At 42.6% G+C, this 24,344-nt stretch overlaps 1 protein-coding gene across 2 annotated transcripts in view; it reads right to left on the reverse strand.

The window, feature by feature from the left end:
- CEMIP (cell migration inducing protein, hyaluronan binding) overlaps positions 1-19,002 on the reverse strand; it is a 52,893-nt gene extending 33,891 nt beyond the window's left edge. The window contains exons 1-10 of one of the 2 annotated variants that reach the window (XM_009578378.1): positions 18,927-19,002; positions 15,879-16,028; positions 15,056-15,194; positions 14,036-14,272; positions 13,489-13,668; positions 9,354-9,424; positions 8,519-8,614; positions 7,769-7,890; positions 5,417-5,558; positions 4,407-4,598 (exon numbers count right to left, since the gene is read on the reverse strand). In XM_009578378.1, the coding sequence (XP_009576673.1) occupies positions 4,407-4,598; positions 5,417-5,558; positions 7,769-7,890; positions 8,519-8,614; positions 9,354-9,424; positions 13,489-13,668; positions 14,036-14,272; positions 15,056-15,194; positions 15,879-16,028; positions 18,927-19,002 (1,405 nt within the window). Of the gene's footprint in view, positions 1-4,406; positions 4,599-5,416; positions 5,559-7,768; positions 7,891-8,518; positions 8,615-9,353; positions 9,425-13,488; positions 13,669-14,035; positions 14,273-15,055; positions 15,195-15,878; positions 16,032-18,926 lie in introns of both variants that reach the window. The other variant, XM_009578377.1, reaches the window with a different exon arrangement.
- Between the last annotated feature and the right edge of the window lie 5,342 nt (positions 19,003-24,344).

The raw sequence follows: 24,344 nt of genomic DNA on the forward strand, positions 1-24,344 counted from the left end.
CCCCTCCTGTCCCATCTCATGCCCTCTTCGTGCAGCAGCTACTGGGCAATCTACTGACATACTTCAGTAAATGCCAGGTTTTCCCTCTCTAACCTTCCAGATTTTTCCTCTCCTTATCCTGACATTTAAGTTTTGCAGCTGGGATGGGAAGATTAGGCAGCTCTGGTGGACAAACAGATCAAATCCTGGCTTAAATCAGGCCCAAACTCAACCCTTCCGAACTACTATGTAAACTTGAGCCTGTTTCTTTCAACTCTGCTTCTAGGCAATGCCCAAAGGTAGAAGAAAGAGCTCGGAAAGACTGTTAGGGCCATTTCACGACATTTCCTGCCCAGCCCTCAAGCACCAGGGTTGCCTTCAAAAAAGAGCTTCTGGTAATTTCCAGACAAAATGATGCCAACTTCTAAACAGAACCCCCTAAATCTCTACAAGTATCTGAATTCTGATAGGGGAGTAACTTCTCCCATCCTTACAGCACAAGATGAATGCTGACACTGGCTGTGAAGTTGTTAGACAACTGTGTATTTACATTTGTAATCCAAAGTTCTCTGCATGAAAAACATCACAGTAAACTCTGTATCTCTCTAGTATTCGCAACCCAATAAGCAGGATTTAAGATGTGTGTGCTTGTAATCACAGATTCACCAGCATGTGGGATAATTGGAGTAATTATGCCAGGCACAAATAGTTTTTTCATGCTTTATCAAGAGCATATAGGAGCACAAAAGAGCATTTAATCATTTTTGTTCCATGGTGAAACTTATCAGCATTAGTAGTAACTTCATACAGAGCAACCAAGATGCAGATAAGACTTGTTTCCCAGGGAAACTAGACAAAATACTTTATCTTTCCTACTATCCAGTTCTATCATAACAACACAACCCTTCCTTCCTTCCTTCCTTCCTCCTCCCTCCCTCTGCCCTGTACCGTCGTCCCTCCCCAAACCTTGTGAAGTTGGAAGATCAAACAGTTTTAATCTGTTCCCACAGAAAAAATAATCTAGGCACAAAAATGACAAGCGAAAAAAAGTTAAACAAAGGAGGCAAGTGAAGAAAAAAGTTCCATTTAAGTAAGCGACCATTTGACTGGGAGCAGAACCTGCAGAGCCAAGTCCTCCTGGGAGCCGGAGTTTTGACATTAGTGTAATTACCCCAATAAAGGAGTGCACAAGGTCAGTACCTGGGTGCCTTCCCTCACTTTCTACACTGAGATTTGCAGAAGTCCACAGTAAGACATCTAAATCCTGCTAAAACCTGATGGCAATTGAGTATTAACACTCTTAAGCTGTTTTGAAAAGACCAGCCTCTAATCAATCCATTTCTAGCAAGTAAAGCAAGTATGAGTTTTCAAAATATCAAATATAAATAGGACATGAGCTAACTAATGAGTTTGACTTATTTGGCACAATACGCTAAACCATGTCTATTAAAATATTACTAAACGATGAGAGCATCAATTATAATTAAACCTTGGTATGCCAAGTGGCTGCCACACCAAATTGTCTGTCCACAAAGCAGAGGTTTTCTGCCTTTTTTTAAACAAAGAGACTCTTAAGTAGTTCAGACATGACATTTAGGTTTTGTTTAAAAAAAAAAAGAAAGAAAAGAAAAAAATAAAGATTAAAAGGGAAATAAACCATCATGGGTAGGAATGGTTTTATCATTTGTCTTTCAAAGGGCAGACTTTCGGAGTTCTCAGCTGCTAAACTAAACCTCTTAGGAAAATTAGGCCATTCCATTTACTACAAATGACATCCCTCCAAGACCCCGTGTATAGATGTATCTGCGTGGAAGTCTTTTTTGAGAAGGAGCAAAGCAATCTTGAACATCTCACATAGGGAAAGGCAGGCAGACATTCACGACAAATGTCTTCTGGACGCAACTGAGAACCTAACGCAGCCGCGCAAGCACCGGCTGCGCGGGGGCTGCTCACCGGCGCCGAGGCTAGAGGCCAGCCCGCTGCTTGCCACGATGTGTGAGCCGCTGGGACAAATAAAGCCCTATTTAATGGTAGGGCGGAAGTCTCACAGGTAATTAATTGAATCCTAACAAGTTTCATCAAAGTCCGCGCTTGATCACGGGAGATTTATACAAGCACGCCCGTGCACCGACAGGTTTCAGTGATAGCCAAGTGCTCAGCGCACCTGAAAACCCTGCACGGAGGTGCTGCCGCCCGGCAGGCAGAGCTGTGCAGGCTGCAGGCACTGCAGGCACCACGGAGGGGAGCAGGCATGGAGAGCACCCACCCCCTGGCTCATCAGTGCTCCTTATTCTGGCTAATTGTGTGTCATGGCATGGGGCAATGGATGAAGTTACACCATGGCCGGGCATAGAGAGCTCAGGGACCTCCTGGCTCCTAAAGACAGGGGAGATCTCAGCCTTCCCCAGGTTTTATTTCGTCTAGACCGAACTTAAAATCAGGCAGATTATTTTATTTTCTAGTGTGAATGTGCTTTTGTTACAAGAAAGTTGGATGTGATTTTTATTACTGGACCAGATTTTGCCTTGATTTATATAATCAGTGAAATCCCATTGACGTCAATGGAGTTGCCTGGATATAAGTAAGGGCAGACTTTGGCCCTGGTGTTCATGTCATTTGTGGTAATAAAAGGAATGTCCTAATTCTCCTAAAGGGTAATCAGAGACCAAGAGCACAATTACTTTAACAAGTGTTTCCACTACTTCTTTACTTGAAATTCACATGAACTTTTTTGTTGTTTTTAACTCTTTATTCATTACCTTAAACTAACTTAGTTGCCATTGTTGTAGAAGATAAATGTAATTACATGAATTTCCCAGATCCATTAGATTATGGGAAGCCTAAGAGAAATATTCCTATGTCATCTTTATTTTTACTGACGATCTTCCAAGATCATCTTCATGATGTGACTTGTATCATACTAGTCTGGTACAGTTTTTCCAATAGCTCAAAAGTTGCTCAAGAAAAATATTCAATTTGGATATGTGTCTTCTTTGAAAGTACTAGTCATTTTAAGTCATAAGACTATGATACATTCAAACTGTGAATAACATTTTTCTTGGCTTGATGAACATCTCTCTTTCAGGCCATCCAACAATGAATGGCTAGAGCTCTGTGAGGAGGCAGTTGCCAAAGGAAGTATATTCGTACCTTCCAGAAGATGTTGCATCAGAGATAATGGTGAAGTAGTTCATTTCACAGAACTGAGCAAACTCCCTGGTGCATTGGATGTTCCAAGTGCCCTCATGGTTTCTCAGAAAGATCTTACTGTAAATGCAGACAAAACCTCTGCCTCGAGCAACTGCCACTGTATGAGCAAAAGATAACGTAACATGCATGATTTGCCACCAGGCAGATGCTGCCTTTGAAATACGGCCTCAGCTGTTACACACTTTTATATTGTAAAATAACTTTTGCTTCTGTAAAGTATAGCAATTAAAAGTTCTTGATCTATTCACAGAAGAGGCAGTTCACGTGGTATTTCCATGCTCTGTTTATCAGTGTGCCAAAATCTAGTTCTAGAAGGAAAGACCACTTCACAGACTCAAGAGGAGATATGAATCTCCCGCCCTGGATTTCACTTTTGTGCTCATATTGGTAATAGTCTGTGCTTCATCATAGTTATGCTACTTAGCCGGACTTAGCATCTGAAGGTCACTTTACAGTCATTAGTCTGCAATGTCTTTTCAGCAAAAGCAATTTGTTCCGGATTTGAGCTTGTCACCTTCAAGAGAAAAATGCTGTGGCTCTGCAAAACTTCCTGCTCCTCCTGCTCAGCCTAACTCGGGCAGCATCTGCCGACTCCATCTCCCCCAGGGCTGTGGCTCAGGACAACTCGCTTGCCACGTGACGCCAGAAATGTTTGGTTAATACATCACCTCTAAGCAATGCCGTCTAGAGACACGGTAAAAAGGAAACAGTAGCTTCAGTAGTACAAAACAGTATTTCTAAAATGTAAGATTACAGTTCTTGTTAAATATAACTTTCTTAGGAAGATAGCCAGCTGCACATTACTTCATAGCCTTACAGTCTCTCACGGTCTGCTCCTGCCCTAGCTCACTCTTCAGATCAGCTGGGCTCATCTCCTGCTTTCTAGGAAGTGATACTTTTTCAAATGCAGTTATGTAAAATTGAACATTTCAAATACATGACCTGTATTTGTTTCTCTTAAATAAATACATCCATTCAATAGTGTGCTTGGGGACAAAAAAATGGAGTCAGCTATGAAAAGGGAAGGCAGAAAGGAACCGGGATCAAGTTAGATGGCTTTCAAGCACGAAACGCGTTATGTTTCCCAAAAGCACCTAAAAACTAGCCATCAAATTCAGGTGCCTTTCAAATCTTTGCAATTCTTAACGGAGTTATCTCAGTGCAAATGACAGAATTTGTGTCCTGCAACACCAGCATGACAAGATGAAGCACCTTACCTGCTACCTTGACCTGGGTGGGTCTGCAGGCTCTGCATGGCAGTACTTGGAACTCCTCCGCCTGGTACATGGAGTAGTCGGTGCTTGCAACCACCAGCCTGTCTCCGGGTTTCCATGAGCTCACGTCATCCACCAGATTCAGGACCGTGCTGTTCACATTGGTGTCAATGGTTACCGTAAGCTTTGGTTTCACTGAAACGCCAAAATGGATGGGTGGAGAATTCAGTTAATCTTATCAGAAAATGCTTGCTCTTTTTCTTTTTTTTGCCTGGAACACGACCAAAAATGATGTTTTCCTCATGTAACAAAAAATAGTTAACTCTTCCAAACATGCTTTTTACTAGCTTTGGCTTGGAAAGCAAGCAAACAAGAAAGTGTTTTCCTTTAGTTGCAGGCAGGTGGATTTTCCACTAACCCCAGGACTAAATTTAAATGTAGCTCTTAGTGGCTCATTTTCACCACACCCACTTAGCAGCAGCACTTGTGGGCGCTGGGCACTGTTATTTACAGCAGCCAAGTGGTCTTTAATGTAATGACTGTTTTTTCCAGCAAAACAACCGTCTTCCACCCTCCTTTTCCCGCCAGCTGAGCGCCGAAGAACCCTAATGACCTGTCTAATGACCAGGTTAGGGACAGCGGTGTCAGAATTAATAACTACAAAACAAAGTATTACTTTCAAAACCTGTTGTCTCCGTACACTCTGATTGACTAATCCTACCTCATCCCAAAACACTGTAGCAAAAGACAAGATATTTACAGGAAGGGACTTGCCAAGTATTTGCCATAGCCTTGCTGGGTTTTTGAGACACCACCCTGTTGCCTCTGTTAGCGCTCAGGAATTTTTCCTGACATAAATCTTCAGCCGTTTTATCTGTGTTCATGTCAGTAGCCCAGCCGAAGTTTTAGCTTGGGAAATTACTCAAGTTGTTCTTACACCGAACAAGAGCCAGCCATCAGAAGACAGTATTTCTGCTTCTCCCTGGTCTGGCTTTCAAACATGGGGCACATACCAGATCTGCCACACAGGAACCGTACTCTATAGTGCTGGCAGCCCTCGCCCGTCTGGTCCTTGCCGTGGCACAGAAACCTGTAATCATGGCCACTCTTGTAGAAAACCTCAGTTGTTAAATTAGTTCCATCAAGCGTCATTGCCTGGAATGAGAATGGAAATATAAAACAGGTGATACCTCGAGGTGAAGAGATTTCACCAAAACAGCGATGCTGTCAGAAGAGGCTTTTGCTTTGTTTTGGGTGATGCACAACAGTTGTATAACAAAACAGGGTGACTGTTATGTGTACTATCCAGCAGGCACTCCAGCTGGTGCTCAAACACAGCTATTTTATCCGCAAGCTGCATAGATTATTGCTAGGTGCATGCCTTTCTCCTGTATCTATATTAAGACCATGTGCTTTTTTGGAAGGAGTATGCTGAGCTTCACTAACATCTGCCTTGGTGCCCTAGATTTTCTCTTGCTGTTGGTTGGAAGGCAGATGAAAACACTGAACACAGATGCTTGCACCCAAATGAACTCACGGTTTCAAGCCTCTTCACTGCACTCGTTTCATTGCTTGTGGCTAGACTATGTCTGAAGCTTGCAGAAGAAAGAGGTGGGGGTCTTACTTCTGCTTTGCATAGATCAGTCTCTCTAAGAAAAAAACAAAGCTGCTCCAACACCCATTGCTCCAAAAGGAACACGAAGAGGTGGCCTTTTCTCACGTGCAAGTACCAGCCTGTAGAGCTGCCTTGAGAAAAAAGGCTGTATCATACCAAGCAGCAGTGCGATATGTAGCCTCTCCTGTGTTCCTGCTCGGCACTGTCACCCCTCAGGGTCATGCAAAATTTCACAGTCTGGCTCTATAGCTTACAATTCTCTTGACCCTTTCACAAAAATGTGATGCATTGCATTGGGCAATCCAAATAACACGTGCATTTTAACAAGACACCCGGAGATAAGCCATCTTTCAATGAAGGGTCTGATCCTGATTCTCTCACGCAGGCAGACCTTCCTTATTAATGCATACACCCTGCTGCCATGTATAGGATTAGCACCGTCAGCTGAAGGAATGTGCCTCTGGCTGTGCCGCGCTTCTGTTATTATCATCATATCTTCAATTTTCTTGTATGTAGCATAGCTGGAGCAGGCCAGCTGCTATAAATCAGTGTGACTTTACGAAGGCAATGAGCAACACCAGATTACACTACCTGAGGATTTGTCCTAAGATCTGCAGGATAAACTGAAAAATGTTGTTTCTTTTTTAATATACATGGAAAAAAAAGTAACTGTCATTGAACAGAAGGTTAAAAAAGGTTTGTTTCTTGAACAGAAGAATATCTTTCTTGTTTCTCTTTTAATATGTGTTCTAGAAGGGGCTGTATCATAACAAACATCTGACCCCTGTTTTGAACTAAGTTGTCACTTCTAATATATGTATATGGAAGCAGAAATTAATGTGGATTTGCTAAGACCTGGCAGAAAATTATAGGGCAGTTTTTTCCTCTCTGTTCAAGAGGAGATTCTTTATAACCTCTAGCCCTGGAAACTTTCACTCATACTGTCAGCATTCCCATTTACTTCAATAGCTGCATTCTTGTGAATAAGGACAACTCCACTGGTTCAGAGTACGCAGGAACCTTAGGTTCAGCCTCCCACAGATACGAAGTATTTTATTGTCTTTTGCTAGGCAATGCTTCTACTGTAGTTGTTTTACCAGGTAGACATATAAAGTATATGGTGAACATATGCAAAAAAAAAACTTGGGTTTTTGCCCTTTTTTTTCTTGTCCTTAAAGAGGCTTTTGCAGTCTCAGAGAAGGTGTATGATTTCTCCTCAGCATGCTGGCCTGATGGCATAATTATAATGTTTAGCCCCAAACAGAATTCAAATTTCTTTCCACAGAGGAAAACCAATTGATTCCAAGAAATGGCTGCAAGCTCACCGATATTTTTTCCAACCTACTACAGCTGGTAGCTTTACCATCTCATTACATTTTGTGATTAATTTTTTAGGTAGGGTCCATTCTGGGACCATCTAAAAACTTTGAAATTTTCATGTGTTTTTTCCTTTTAATCTTCCAGCAGGGAACCACATATTTCATGATAGCATCTGTGCTGTCGTGACCCCATCTGTACTGCTTTTCATGCCAGAAGCCAGAATTTACTGAAAGGAGCTCAATTCTATAAACTTTTGTCGCAGAATGATACAAGGCTGGATACCAGATCTTGTTGGTTACGTATTAGAGCAGTAAAATAATTAGTGTCTTTTATTTAGAAACAAAAATTACTGACAAGCACAATTATTTTGGGATTCAGTGTCAGTCCGAAGAGGACTTGCCCCTCTAAAGCGAGTGGTAAGCTAGCCTACCTGGATGTCAATGGGTTGCCTACAGATTTTATCAGGATGAGCAGCTTTGAAGTCAGAAAGCTTCTCCATGTCCTTAGATCTTGCTTTATCAGGCTTCTCAAACCACTCTGTCCATTCTACATCTGAAGACAAGTGCAAACAAGAAAAGTCATTTGAAAGTCAAGCTTAATGAATGCAGCAAAAATGCATGAAACATAATATGATCTCAGATATCATTCACAAGTTTCTTCACTGATGATCTGATTCCTGCCTCTTCCTGCCAGTCTGTCAGCCACTTTTAATGATGCTGTGAAGTGTAACCAGCCAAGGGAGAGCAGAGTTATTAAAAGCTACATAATTGGAATATGCAGTATGAGCATTATTAATAGGTATGGATTTTGGATCTGTGTCCTCCTTAGCTGCCTTTTCTGATCTTCAGATCAAGTTACGACCAGTTACTGTATGTTGTTTGAAACATGGACATGATGACTATGCAGTCAAAAGAAGTAAGAGGTTGTGTGTGATCTCTTAGATCATAAGAGATGGAATTTCATACCCAGTGCAGTAAAGGAAAAAGGATCCCAGTTATTCAGAGTCCTGGAGACAATTGGGGAAAGAATCTGTGCGTGTTCTTCACTTGGGTTAGCAGCGACGTAAATAGCAGCTAGCAAGTCCACTCTTCCCAAATGGAAAAGTATTGCAATAAAAAGGATGATTCACCCTATTTGTCGACTGTCTACCACCGAGTTAAATGGCACACAGACCTCTTACCTTGAACCCACTCACTAGTTGAAGAGATGTTAAAATGTTCTCCATTCTCAGCTTTGAATAGTTTGAATACTTTGGCCACAGCTGACCCTTTGTGACCTGTAAAAACCAAACATTGGTAAAATCATTGAACGTAATCGATAGAAGTCAGAACTGAAAAGGTAATGGTCCGTGTGTGTGTTTGCATACTTTGGCTACATTACCCAGAATTAGCCCTGCACAGCTTCCAGAAAAATTTACTGATCTTGGAATGAGGCTTCAGACACTTTTATAACTGCTTGGACAATCACAAGGAAAAATCTTCAAAAATCAAGAGAGGATAAAAAAAATAATTATTTGTAATATATTGCTATTTTCATTTGACGTTGTAGCAAGCCATGTTGTTAGCTGCTCTTGAAAATATCATGAAAAGACACAGCCTCAAAAGTCTTCAGCTTGTAAGAAAATGGTTTTGCAGGAGTATTTGAGGCTACCAATGCAGGACACACTGATTAAATTTTCAGCTGGTGTGAACGGGGTTTGTTCCATAGCTTTGTGTCAAAGAGAGGTAGAGACCGAGCTCAACAGAGTTACATGAATTTACACTGGTGTAGGATCTCACCTTTTATCTCAGGGTTTGGATAACCTAGGTTATACCCCACTCAGCTGCTTCAGCTGCATTAATGGGAAGAAACAATATATACAGGGAGCATTCAATTAAATATGTCCAACCATCAATTGCTCACAGCTTCGATGTAATGCAGTGTCAAGTGAAAACACCATTGACCAAATTAATCTCAGCCGTAATTCCAATAACTTCCAGAGATAATGTCAAGCCAACATTTTGTGCATTAATTACCTTGATATTCAATGTGGTCTTCAACAGAAGAGGAGGGATTTCCTTTAACAGTAATAAAACTCCATGGATGCCTGGAAAATGAAAATGAGAAATTATCAAGTTATGTCATGTATGAGATGCATATTTTTTATAGCACAATGTTCTTGCATTTCTCAGGAGCATGATATTCAAAACAGTCTGATTAGTGTGACAGGCAACTTAGTTAATATTAAAAATACCTTCACACTACATTTCTTCAGTAAATATATCAAAAGAGGAAGAAGTCTGAAGACAAATCCCCACTTAATACACCCCTCTAACAAGTGTGTTTCTCTTTTAAATGAGTGTTTAAAGAGGTTTGTGTGTGACAAACCAAAGGGACACTGGCAACTCCTTGGGGAGCCTGAAAATCTTTCTTGTGTGTGTGTGCACTAAAGCATATGAAAAGAGGCCACTTCTGCTTAAATAAATTTAGCTCATGCTGAAACCTTGTATATTACAATCGTCTTTGGAATGACCCATGAGAATTTCTAATAGACAGACCGGCTGGCAAAGGGCAATAAAAAATACCTAGATAGTCTCTGGATATCTAGTTTCCTCATTTTGAACATTGAGCAGGGATAAAGGCTTATGAGTCTGAATTGTCCATTCAAACCTGATCCTATGTCAGAAGTAAGTTCATTACCGCCTGATGGTTATTGGTTGGGTAGGTTCAATAGCTATCAGCAACACTGAAAAATGACCACATGGATGAGTAAGCGCAATGGAGACAGAGACTAAAGTGCCTCCAATCTTGGAGGTGAACCCAATTAGTGGGGGTCAGGAGGGAGTTTTATCTTCGAAATAGGAGTAGTTCAGGCATATCTGCTCTTAATGACTAACAGAATAACAAATATGCTTTTAGGGTGGTAGGGAGACTGTCACCCTTACCCTGAATTTAGCAAACAGTCCCACAGATTAAATCATGTCTTTATAGTTATAAATACCCAGTGATTTCAATTGCATCCAGATTCACCCTTGAGTCTTGCAGGTCACCTTACATTTACCATCTGCTGGTATAAGTGAAGTTATAAACCACTCTGGGACTTCAGAAGACAACATATGCAGACATTGACAGATAGGCACTAAACCATGCACAAATCACCACTGGCGTGAGCTGGGCTTTGCTGGGATTCACAGCCCCGGGCTTTGGGGTCGGCAGGAGCAGGCTCCGGGGAGCACCGGCGCACCCCGTGCCATGCCAGGGCCCCACGCACGCACCGGGCACGGCTCCTCAAGGGGAGGCAGTCCCAGCGGCGTGTCCTCGGCCCCGGCACAGGACACGCTCAGCGGAAGCTGCCAGCACAACTGCCTCGGGAGCCTGCCAGCGAGCCAGATGCTCCTGCTGGAAAAATTGCCTGTGCGCCAACTGCCGAAGGCACTGCCGGGCTGTGATCTCCATCCAGGGAGAGAAGGGGGATGGGGCAGGAAGGACACTTTATCACTCAGCAGGCAAGATACATTTTCTTTTTAATTTTTTTTTTTTTTGGTCATCAAATTTGAAACAAATGACAAAAAAGATGATGGCCCCAAAATAATCTGAATAATAATCTAAAGACTAAGAAGCTAGCTAGTTCTGCAACTCAAGGTTTGGCCCGATTTCATATGTTAAAATACTCGTTTCTCCCAGTTATTTTATCACTAAAAACAGTTTTAAAGTCATTCAACCCTAACACATAAGGACACACGCAATCTGTTTGAGCTATATGAAATGAAGGGATCAGTAAATCCAGAGCCAAATCAGCGATATTTGGGTGGGATTCCAAAGAGAACAACTGTGTCATCAAGCACTGAAAGGCTTTCTTTTAATTTATTAGTAGAAGGGAAAAAAAAAAGCTCATGCTTAAAAGAGCAAACTCACTTTTCAAAAGGATTACAATAGAGAAGGAATGCAAGATTTTCCTTTCATTCCTAATGTTCTGGACTCAGCAAATAGACAACTGAAAGAGATGCCAGGAGCACAGAAACATTTTGGATAAATCAGCATTGCTCATTGGCTCTTCTACAGCAAGAGGGAGTTGCACAACTTTACAATCTGGCTGAATATGGAGCAACTGGAGATAGACAGGAATTTGTCCATATAAGCCCCGCCACCACCCCAGCCAGAAAACAACCCAGTCTGTGGTTGAATAGCCTGACTCAAGTGGCACCTCACAAAATGTGAAAAAGAAATCTCCTAAGCCAAATTACTACCTGGGGCTTACACCGTGATTGTCTCATGGATGCCCATGGTCAGCCCCAGCCACCAGCAGGGAGCTGAGAAGATCTGACAACCAGGATTCAGCGGGACCGGCCAGCAAACCCCGGGAGCCGGGCAGTGAGCGGTGAGAGGGTGTACATGGGCATGATGGAAAGAAAAACCCATCCACTCTCCTCCGTCAGAGCCTTCCTTTGCCATATGGGTTAAAGTATGTACACGTGTGGATAATTTTCTCATCGCCAAAATTTTTTATAAAAATCTTCCAAAAATTTCTGAAAAGCACCTGTCAGGTATATACATCCTTATTCATAGTTATAGATGTGTCTGAAACACAAACCAACATGTCTAAATCTTGCTACACTAAAGTGAAGTGGAAGTTCAATTTGTATAAGGAGAAAAGCTTGGATACATCTGACAAAGTTGTCTGTTTTCCACTCTGCCATCTAACTGCCTTTGTAAATCTGGATCTAGCTGCCATCCAGACAATGTTTTTTTTGGAAGTTGATGAACTCAAACGCTGAGAACACTCCTAAAAATACAGTCTTTTAAATAATGCACCAAGATGCAGGTATTTTTCCACATACCAGTACACCGGTGGGAGACAATATTTACCAATTACTACCACATTATGGTACCCACAATGTCCCTATTATTTATATAAGGAAATATTGTGGTATTTCAGATAACAGCATGGCAAGGATTAGCTTTTTGACTGCAAACAATAGCAATGTTGAAAGTCCCACATCCATGCATGAATTTCTATGGTATTTCCACTATAAGCATTTATGGCAAAGAAGTGAAAAACTAGCATAAAAACACCACAGCAGCCTAAAAACATCAGGTGCAACTTACTCTTATAAACATATGCAAAACCCATCAATTTCTTCCTGTTGCACAATTGGAAAGAAAAGTATCATATTCAAAAATCTTTCCCTGTTTCAGTCTTTGAAAAGAAACCCAGCAGGCTACTGGGCTTTAATACGGGGTCTGGGTATTTGAGAGCAAGCATTGCACTGATGGAGATAGCCTGGTTTTGCAGACTATTTCTCCAGCCTTGGTTGATTCTTTGAAATGTGTTATCTGGTGCACAGGAGTCCCTGTAATATTTGACACAACCTCTTAATCAACCACCCCAAATCTTACTCCATCTGCACGTGCCCAGGTGACACTTGTCTGTTCCCACAGACTGCTGTATTGAATCACTTCTCCCTACAAGAGTTTTTTTCATGTTCTGCAGTGACCCTCTTAGTGCCTGCACAGACCCTAATCCCCAGAGGGACAAACATCCTCTTAAAAAAAAAAGCCTACATAAATTCAGACAAACACAAAAAATATAATGGCTACAGTTGGGTAAATAACAAATATTCTCAACAGCGTGTGTGCCAACATAGACACTGTATTAGCCACAGAAGTATTTACAGTCCACAGCATGAATTCATGCATGCTAAATTTCTGTGCTGCACGAGTCCCCAAATATGTATTGGACAAGCTGAAGAATATGCTGTATGTATGTCTACATGTACTTAACCAGGGTTACATGGCTGTTATTCTACCCTCCTTAATGTTCAGCCCATCCAATCCACTGTGTCTATGTAAAAATGCTTCTTTAATCTTTGGGGGATGGCTTAAAAATAAATTGGAATAAGTAACTTGTGGGAACAATATCTTGGAAAAACATATTTTTTAATGTGAATCATATGCTATTCCTCAATCTGCTAATAAAAATACCCAATATAGACACTGAGTGCATCTTAAACTATCTAGTTAACGGCTAAAACTTCACATTGAGAAGTTTCCCTCTTTTTTTTTTTTTCCATGTGAAAGAACTTTGTGCCTTTGAGAGAGTGGAATTATTTGGACATCTCAGGAACATAATAAAGCCTCTGTGCTGGGAGAACTGGCAGGACTGGCACATACCTAAACCCAAGGTGGAGGAAATGCTTGCTGCCCAGTTTGGTCATTGCTTTCCTGGCTGAGTCGTCCAAGTTTCTAGATCCCTCATCATTCACAGCAACTGACAGGATCATGCCATTCGCAACTCTGCCCAAGTACTGGGCAAGACGTATGCTTTCCTCTTTCGCTCTGTAGGTATCAAACCTAAAGTGATAAAAACACCCGAAAACATTTACTTCACTGAGCATCGCAGCTTTACATACTGAAAAGCAAGTGCTATAAAGAAATAGCTCTTGTATTGTTTACAGTAATGATACTATCCCGTTGCAAAAGCGCTGTCTAACAGGGTGTATTAGGGGTTTCTGTTAAGCCGAATTCATTAAACTCTAGTTGACAGAATAGCAAGGTGGTGACACTGCTCACTCTTCGGTTTTGGAGATTACTGATCTAGAAAGAATTGTATACACATGCAATAACACCCATTTGAACAAGATGCTAAAACGTGTTTCTGAGCTTGCTGAGATGCTGTCCCCAACCATCCTCACATCTAGACAGTTGAAAAGTCACTCACCGATCTGAATGGACAACTGCTCCTGTCTTTGGGTCAATAACATGGACAATGACACCCCGATGGCCCCAGCTCCTTTCAAAGTAATATCCACCTTCTTCCATGCCACCAGGATGAAGAGTTTTGTTTAAGAAAGTCCAGGACAGCTTTTTCTTTCCATGGATCTCAAGAGTGCCACCCTTACTTACTCCAAGATACTTCTGCCCAAAGTAGGGATTCGGCTGGCTGCCGTCATCCGCTCTGCAGCAGGAAGGAAGGGAAGGAACCAGTTTGGGGTTTGTATCTGACAGTCAAGGAGCCTCTCCCCTTGTCCTGCTATGGCCCGAGGAGAGAAGTGCCATGATTTGCAACGCATTTCTTTCAACTTTAAGAATCAGCAACTGCCCACATTGTACAGAAGATAAATTATTTGAAATAATACTAGCAACTACTGAAGACCAGCAGCAATCTGGGACTCAGATTATATATGTTAGATTCATTACCTCCAGGCCAGAGGAGACCTGAAGCCCAGGCTGAATGACATGTTTGTGGTTTTAAATTCTGGAGGAAGTTACGACCCTAAAAAGGAGCTAGGATGTCTACTGGTTGTTAAATATGAGTTTAACATCCTTGAAAACCTAAGAGATCCTGTAGCAATCTGCAGGACATATATGTATTATCCTTTGGCTCACCACTCTCATGCAGAAAGAAAGGACATTTAGGGAGGAGAATTTTCAGAATAAAAGAACGCTTCGGGCTTTAAGTCTATTCTGAAAAATCAGCTGAGTGGTGGCAAGGTGCAGTGCATGCTGATTTTCTGGCATGCCCAAATATGTTCATCTCCCAGTAGTAGTTGAAACCAAACCCAAAACTGCATCAATTGTTTACAGGGCATTTAAATTGTTTAAGAAGCTACTGAACTTTCCACAGAGCACTGATGATGAGTATATCTGAGAAAATGTAATTTTAGGGTATATTTTGTTCCCAGTTGCGGAAGAGAGATCCTAGAAAGTTCTAAGATAATATTTTATTGTGCATACGTACCGCCCATATAAGATGATAACCACATTGCTTTGGTAAGGGCACATCTCACTGCCGATATGTAACTCTCCATCATTTTCAATAAGTATATGTCTAGTACGCAAAATTATAGGCTGCACGTTGTCTTTAATGACCAGTTTTCCTGTGTAGAAAAGGTTATGAAATTTGCTTTGACACACAGTAGCTCATCAGAGGTTGTGATACCATTGTGCTAAACCCAGTGTTGGGCTCTTATCTCAATTTTTGAAAAATTCTGCCCGTCCTCCCCAAAACAGCTGTCAATACAAATCCTAAAGACATTACACGTTTTTCATTCAGTCCAATTCTGGAAGAATGTAATTAAGATTTGCGTGGAAGAGGACTTATTCAAAACTGAGACAGAAATTTAGAGTTAGGATGAATAAAAGCTATTCGTGCTAGCAGCCACCAGCAACACTATGACTCTGTCCTTAGAGACAAAGAGGCAAATATGTGTCTGCCCCGTCCTGAGACCCTGAGAAAACAACTATTGCAGAAAGATGTTATCAGGACAATGATTTAGTAAAAAAATGTTTTTGAAGCAAATCACAGAAGTAGAACTAATGAGTATACTGAGGCACTTTTGTAAATTCTCCAGAAAGGACATCAAATATGTTGATTATAATGGCTAAGGAACTGATAGCATCTCAGCTACCACCCACCCTTGCACAAAATTAAAGCTGGGTTTGTCCAGTAGCCACCCAGTTCTCAGCAAGAAGCAGAAAGCTCTCCCAGCGTGAGACAGAGTGATTTAAATAGCCACAGTGGAAAGCACACTTCTCCCAGCCTTGCCACCAGCACGTTTTACCTCCGTCAGTGATGTGGATAGAGTGGACAGTCGCAGAAGAAGAGAGAAGGAGCTTCCTGCCATTACGGATTTCAATGCGGTTTTCTTCGTTGTGACCTGGGTTCCAGTTTTCTAACTCAGGATCCTTATCAGGACATGCGACAGCTGCTTCTGCTGGGTAGAGATGGAGAGTGAAGACAATTACCATTTGTTCAGTGCAAGACAGAAAGCCCATATCTGGGCATCTTTATAGTATCATTCTCGGTACCCCCCTTTCCTGACTCCCTAGAACACGGCAATATCGCAGTGCAGCAGAGTACATGTGGGTCACGGCCAAAAGAAAACAAACAACAGCTTAAGCTGTATGGTCTTCTGTTTTCTGGAAGCATGGAAAAACCCGCTACCCGATGCAAAGGAGTCTTGCGAGGGACGCAGTTTCTAGAAAACTACCGAGAAGATGCTGTAACTGAGCCCTTCCTGCAGTGACGCTCAGCTCCGTTCATACCACCCAGACACAAAGGCCAGGGAAGATATTGATGAAGGGATAAAACAACTACTACCTTTAAAAATGCCCCCAAAATACTGGTAGGGTTTGAAAAGCTTTGTTTAATGTAAAGATGTTAACATATGTTTGCATACTGTGTTTTCACTGGAGAGGGAAAGTAGAAGTGCTCAAACTAACATGAAAACACCAAGCACCAAGGAATTACCAGTCCACCCAGTAACAGAGAGCAACAGGAATCTCACAAGAGAGAGACTCTGGGTTTGTGAGCTTTTCCAGGCAGAAGCAACAAGGATTCATTTGCTTTGGGTTCACACATCACCAGTCCCCCCACACAAATTTGATTACAGACTGCCATGACGTGTTAGTCTAAATGGCTCTCATACCAAATCCAAGAGTCTCATATTGTAAGTATTTACTTAAGATAAAATATTTCCCTGATATAATCTCACTCGATATGTGAGCCTCACATCTTACTCTAATCAACAAAACTGCGAGTGTGAGAGTCCCATGTGTGATGCATATTTTCTGAGGGTAGAAACCTTTCTAATCCTAGGAAGCTGAGGTCAGTGGAAGTTTGAACAATGAGCCCTTTGCCATGAGAAAGGGTTGGGAGTTCTCATCAGCTCTCCATTTTTTATCCTTTGAAACAAAAACACCATAGGAAACCTACAGAATCCACAAATCAATGATAATAGACATGAGATAAACACCTTGACTTCAGCAGGGTTATGTCTCTAGCACTTAGTATAGTAAAGTTGGGTGGGTTTTGCCCCACAGATACTAATGTATTCAGTTAATGGAAAGGACAACGGTGTGAATCCATGCAAGGAAACATGTCCCAGTGCTGGTGTAGTTGACAGCGAGCTGTTGTGTGCTGCCACTGTGAAACTTGAGGGACATCTGTAATTCCACAGCAACAGAAACAAAATCTGTCCATCTGCATTCAGATTCCTCCACCAGGTTCATGTCTTAAGAAAACAATAGAATTGGACCAGCCACTGCCTTAATGTCTCCAGAGACCCATTAAATACCAGCTATCCAAGGCAAGCAAGGGACATTTCATGTGGGCAACATATGCCTTGGCTCTCTGCAAAATGTTTCCATATACATGAAGTGATCAAATCAGAGAGGGCTAATAACCTACCAGGTAGCAAGTCAAATACCGATAAACATCCAGGGCCTGATTTTGACTTGTGCCAGCTGAAAACTGGAAGTGGATCAGTAATGTCAGAGGCACTTTTTCCAATTTACAGTAATTGAGGAAAATAAGAAGGAGTTTCTGGGTTCCTACCAGAAGACACACAGAATTAATAAGAGTTGGAAAAGATAAATACTTCAGGCAGGAAATGGGACTTGCATTGTAAATAGATGTTCAAATATAATTGTAATAAACACTGACAACAAATTTTAAAAAATGAGCTGTTATTCCCATAGGAATAAGGATAATAGAAAAATTTGCTCATGATGAGAAGCTAAATAAACCAAAAGAATTGATTCAAATATAGAGGTATAATTTGTCAACTAGATTAAGTGGACAGGATAAAAGCTTGTTCATTTTTCCATTTACTTGGCTATGCCAGCATCCAAAAGAGCCTCCTGCAGTCTCAAAAGATGACTTGTGCCCTCAAAATTCATTATTTGGAAACAGAGGTAGACAGTGAAGCCTAAGGGGAAATCAAGAGGAATTTACGCTGATGTTTGGGATGACAATCAGCAAAAGCCAACACAATTCAGAACAAAGGACCCAAATTCCCAATTTCAGTAACTAATTCATACCAGGGAGCAGTAGCTGTGCACAGCACCCGCATCCGCTGCGCCAAGGACACCGGAGGGCTGAGCGTCTTCTGCCAGCTGGTCCAGCTACCTTGCCAGCTTGTACTATTACTCTCATTGTCATTTTTTAAATAACAGTGCAACTTCTACCCAGCACAAGGAACTAACAGAATGTTTTGCTTCTTGACCAAAAGGGCCTGGACATGGCAATGAAATGTTGCTTCATGCAGCTGCAGCGTTAGGGGCAAGACATATGGTCTCTTTGTTTTAAACAAATACAAGCCCTCAAATTAGCTCTATTTAGAATATGTATATGCAGCTTCCGACCCTCACCGCTTAGGAAGAGGACTGCCAGGAAGAGACAAAACCCAAGGGGCAGGGGTGTCCCAGCCCAGAGCTTTTTGCTCTCCACATCTGGGCTTGGGCAATGCAGCAAAATGCTCGACTTCATCTCCCACAGCCACAGCTATTAGGACCTGAGGTTTCTTTTGTTATTTCTTTGTGGCAGTTTGTTGGATTTGGGTTTGTTTTTAAGAACGCGTGGCAGAGTCTGAGGGATTCCTGAGGGTACTTTCACCTGCTCAGAAATTTCAGCCTTTGCCACTCCAGCTGCCCTCGACCGGGAGTATTGGCACATCAGAAAACTGCTTTTCTCCTGAGTTTTTTCACTCTGTCCTTGACTCTTCTTATATGAAGAAGAGTGAAAAGCTGCTCAATCTAAACCAGCAACGTCTTTATTTAAAAATAGTGTTACAAACAATGTCCTTTTTCCGCACGGCAGGAAAACTTACCTGTGCTTACAGAAGAGATTACAAACAGAAGAAAAATGAAGTTTTTGGCCAGATACTTGGAGGTAGGTAGAGCCATTCTTCAGGATTTTTAATTCTCTGGCTGGATACCTGTGAAGAAAGAATATCAAGCAAATGTCACTTTTTTTTTTCCAGCTCGTGCAAAAACCATTCGCTGCACAAAAAAGGTTATATCCAGCTTTATGCCAGCCCACACCCACTCCCGTTCAGCTCTATGGCCGAGAACATCTTCACGTTGCTTCGGGACCAGCCCGAACAGAGCAAGAAACCAAAGGTAGCTCCTCACCCTTTGTTTGGTTTAGGATAAACCCACTTGGGAATCCAAATAGTCACTCAGAAAGCAACCACCTGATGTAACCAAAAACGCCTTAGGAATGCAGTATGAACACATCCAGTGTCAAGACTCTCTAGGGCTGAATATTCACATGTGCAAAAAAGTAATGAAACACAACAGAAGAGGTGTTTGCAGAGCGACAAATTTCCATGAAGTAACCTTTCAATGGCACCTCTCTCCCCCCATACTACCCACACATTTTTAGCAATGGTGTTTTGTGCCCCCCCAAGATAAACCATACTCACACTTCCAGTCTGAAGCATGCTGTTTCTTAGATTTCACATCCAAGAAAACATTGTCTATTTAATGTGTCAGCCCAGAATTTTCTTGCAAAACCAAAAGCTGCTTTTGAAACCAGTCTACCTAACATTGTTTTCTTTTCTTTAGTAGCCAATCTCCAGCAAAAACAAACAAGCAGTGTCATGAAAGTCAAAGTTAGAATTAATGTGATTCTCTCCAGTGATTGATTCTGCAGCTCTGCCCCGTGCTCATGACAATTTATTGACGTGCATATTCACGCTGAGGCAAGGACACCCACTTCTGTAAGTGCCAATGCTCTGTATTCATAAGGCATTGTTTAAAATTCACATGTAGTCCTTGGAGCCGTTAGCTGTTATCATGTAAGCCAGTATCTCAGGAATATCGAAGACATTTATTTGTTGCTGTCATGTCACATCACAGTGATGAAATAGGATAAACGTATGCATCACACAGCTTAGACGCAAAAAAAGCAATTGAAAAAAACTCCAGGGTGCCCCAATTTCTTTAGGGCAAAACCCACATGTTATTTTTCATGTCACTTGTTAATACAAACCAAACAAAAAACACGAGAAAAAGATATGCAAGAAACCAGGATTTAGTCTGGAGCAAATTTTGCAGTGTATATATGCAAAACACATGTCTGTACTTTTCATAAAGGTGATATAGCTTGAAGTGCAACAATACGTTCAAACCACATGTAATCCAATGATTGTATTAAAAATAGCATTAGAACCAGATTTGTCAGGAAATATTCCAGCAGGAAAATGTTTGCTTGTTTTGGTATAGTGTATTTGACAGCCGTGAGCTCTGGAAACAGCAGGGCTCAGTACAGTCTATCGGGTGCTGAAATGCTGTTACAGAACAGTAGAATAGAGGAATGCACTTAGTAACGCTATAACTTCGAATGATATACATTATCAGAGAGCAATACCGTCGCCATGGAATTTGTGCCAGAACCAGGCTGCACGTGTCTGACATTTTAACAGCATTAACCATCAACGTCTGATAAGCCAGGGCTCTCTTAAAGGAACATTATTGGACATACGCCCAAAGCACAGCAGTCACCATTAAAATGTCAAGATTTATTAACAATTATTACACAGCCTAATCGGCGAACCCAATCACTAGATTCTGCTTTAACGATAGAGGAAAAACTAAACGAATGGTAATACTAACAGGATGGTCATTACAGATAAACAGAGTTTCTTACAGCGTGGACACAGCTGTATGTTACTGTTGCATAAAGCCAGATTCCAACTGGTAAGGTATTGGTCATAAAACACAATCAGATGATACAAGAGTTCACAAAAATAAAAAGAAGGGACTGAATTTTTGACAGGGATGGCATGCATTTGCTCTCCTATTGCTTCATAGGTAGCAAAGAAATTTCTTTGCTCTGGCCCATTAAAAACTCAGAGGGGCATCTCTGCTCCATCCAGCTCATGATCTTGTTTCTGACAGCAACCTGTAGCAAACTGGTAGGAAATTAGTGTGAGAAGCCTTTGCTTTCTTTAGAGCCAAGAACTTCACAGTACTTACCATCAGATTGTGCAAAATGGCTTCTGCTATTATACCCCCGGTTGCTCACCGGGGACTGCTTCCCTGATTACATCCATCTTCATCAGCAGAGATCAAAACAAGCAATCAGAGACTGGAAAGTCCTGTCATTTTTGGAGGCGTCAGCTGTGTGCCAGGCTCCAGTGTTTTTGTGGTGTCTGATCTGCCACAGTCCAAAGAATATCCTGCTTATTTTGTGACTGAGGTAGGGTGTTTGATTCGGCTCGCTGCGAGCCCGAGTTCATTGCAGTGTTAGTATTAACTGGCACTCGGGTTGGAAAGGCTGAGAGCCGAGAGGGCCGAGAGGCTCCAACTCCTCTGATTCAGCTCTGACTAACACACTGCCAGAAAAACGCTGCTCGGAGGATAATCTCAGGAATTTTCCTTCAATTAACATCTTTCCCAAATATTAGACACAAAGAGTGACATGTTTGATTTTACTGTTAAATATAAGAGGAGGACGAGATAGTGACTCTTTCCATTAATGACCCCTGCTGAAGACTCCGGAGCAGTTACCTCCTGCCAGGCAGCCGTTTCATTAGCCCCGCGCTCGGAGCCGCGTGGGGGTACAGCAGTACGCGACATCCCACTTGAACGGGCGCCACGTGGCTGAGTTCAGCTCTGACGTAACCAGCTATGTCAACAAAGCTCCCTGCAGATTCGGGCACTCTCAGAGCGTAAGGGCCATACAAGTGTCCTCCTAAGTCTATCATCTCCGACGTTTCTCAAATACCATCTGTGACTCCTCTCTTGGGTGAGAAAAGCTTTTTCATCTAGCCATTAAAAGCTGCCTGGCGATGGCAAGCGGGACTCATATCCCTGGATCTGGCAAGGCAGACTTTCTGAAATGATTCCCAGCTGCTGGATCTTTCCAAAAAGTGAACAATAGCAGCAGACAATGCTAAAAGTAGATGCAGGAAACCATTAGTCCTCAGCTGGCTGCTACCGCAGGTGTCGGCAGCGATACTGTACTAGAAAGCGCACTGCATGGACAGGAATCCACCGCCCTCCCCGCAGTTTTGATGCTGGAGGCAACACAGAGCAGAGAATCCCGAGAGCAAAACGGCAAAGAAATGGTCTGAGGAAGCTGGATTGTCACAGGCATCGTGGTGGGGTCCCACGGACACCCCGAATCCCGGGCGGCAGAGCAGAGCTCTCCGGAGCGGCACAGCCAGCCGTTCAGAAACACACGCCAGGCTCCGACCTCGACTCGCCACCTTGCACGACTCTGGGCCAACCACCCAAGCCTGGCACCAAAATTTTAAAAAAGTAACTCATGATATTGGGTATCTTAACACGCTTTTTAAGACCGGCTTGACACACTTTGGAGTGTCATCATCTGCTGAAGATGAGGCTCCTTTCTGGTATGTCAAGCAGGGCATAACAGGAGCATTAACCATCCATTACAAACACGGCAAGGACGGGAGAAAAGCAGCAGCTACCTGATCTCCCCTGGAAAAGATGTCAAACAGGAGCAAGGAACCTGCCCACAACCTGATGGATGCTACTGCTGCTACTGCAAGAGAGGCCACAGACCTGTGGGGGGGGCAGAGCGGGGATCCGGAGCCATCCCCAGGGAAAAGCAGGAAAAGCTCACGTGGAGAAGGTGCCTTTTAGCCTGGCGGAGAGTGAACTGTCAGCAGACGTTAGTTTGCACAGATACTTGAGAGGACCTGTGAGTAAAATCTGTGTTCCCCAGGGACCATCTCTGCCAGGTGAGATGCTCCAGGGGACCCTGATGGGTCAGGGCCATGGTGCACCCCTCGTGCTCCGGGTGGCCAAACCTGGACCCTCCCACTGCCACAGCTGATGCTGGGGTGTTAGTGGTTTGATGGCTAGGTCTGAAGCCTTGCTGCATGCTTCCTCATTCATATGCAAAGAAGGCAACATCGATTTGGAAGCTGATTCCTGAGAGAGTGAGGAGCTGTTTAATTAGTGCCTCTGCTATCTTCTTGCTGACATTGCACAGCAGCGACTGTCCTCTCACCCCACTTGGGGAATTTTGCATTTTAGCCCCAGCTGAGAAGATGGATTTGAGGAGCACATTTGCCTTTCTGACCCGAGGACGTGCCAGCTCTTGCTACAGTGACATCCCTGTGCCAGGGGAGCCTTCGCACACCCAGCCACAAGCACAGCTAAAGCCTTCGGACGGCCTTACAAATAAACAAATGCATTTCTAGGGATTGCTAATGAAAATGCTTTCCCAGTCCCAGTGCACGACAGCAGCATAGCTGCCTCTGCTCTTCATCTTGATCTTCTGCTTGCCACCCCGCCATGGGCTGCTCTTTTTTACTGGCAAGTAGAGGAGGATTAAACTCAGGAACAGACTACTTCTCAATGAAATCGATACTGGAGTCAAGAGCAGCACTCTGACTTTTTTCCCAATGAACCTTGGCTTCTTATAAATGTATCTAATATCTCTCCCTACAAGGAAGAAGGGTCTGCTCACGTATTCCATATATAAACATCACTGCAAGTTCCTTGATTCCTGTTGTTCATAAAAACAGATTCTGAACAAGGAGCAGGAGTTAGAGGAAATTTTTACAGTGAATAAACTAAAGGAAACTAAGGTGTTTGCAAATTTGTTATAATATTGGCAAACTATTTTGAGACAGAAATAAAAGGGAAAAAAAGAGTTATTTTAAAGCTATGCTTTTTTTCAGAATTAACTTTTTTTTGCAGAGGCTTACAGACCTTGAAAAGGAAAGGAAGCAATTTTTGGCTCAGCTAAAACAAAATCATTTGCAATTCATATCACTCCACCCGTCCGAGGCTGACTGACTCCCAGTTCCACATGCTTTCGAAGTGCTCAGCATTTCACTGAATTAAACCCTCATCCACCGCATGAAGTTTTCAAAGCATCGAAGTGGTGGGAAGCTGAACCCCATTTTCAGAGGCTCAGGGTACACCGACTTTGCTGTGCCTGCTGACAGTAACTCAGCGTATAGCCAAGCTAATGCTTTCAGGGAGTGCCAGAGCTACTGCGTTCCCACTGCAGAAGTGCTCTGGGGATACCCAGGACGGCCGTATGTCCTGGATGCATTAGGTGTACTGAACATGCCTGGATTAGCTGCAGGTCCATGTGGACATGCACAATCCACGTGGACTCCAGCAAGCGGGTGGAGATCCTCCTGCTCACGAAATCCCCGGGAGGAAAACCACAACTTTCCACAAATGCACGCCCACGCGACACTTACCCCCACAGCTTCACACACACAGACTTCTGGTGCATGCCAACTTAGCAGTAG

This window comes from Fulmarus glacialis, unplaced genomic scaffold (assembly GCF_000690835.1).
Source record: "Fulmarus glacialis isolate BGI_N327 unplaced genomic scaffold, ASM69083v1 scaffold19775, whole genome shotgun sequence".
Taxonomy (NCBI): Eukaryota; Metazoa; Chordata; class Aves; order Procellariiformes; family Procellariidae; genus Fulmarus; species Fulmarus glacialis.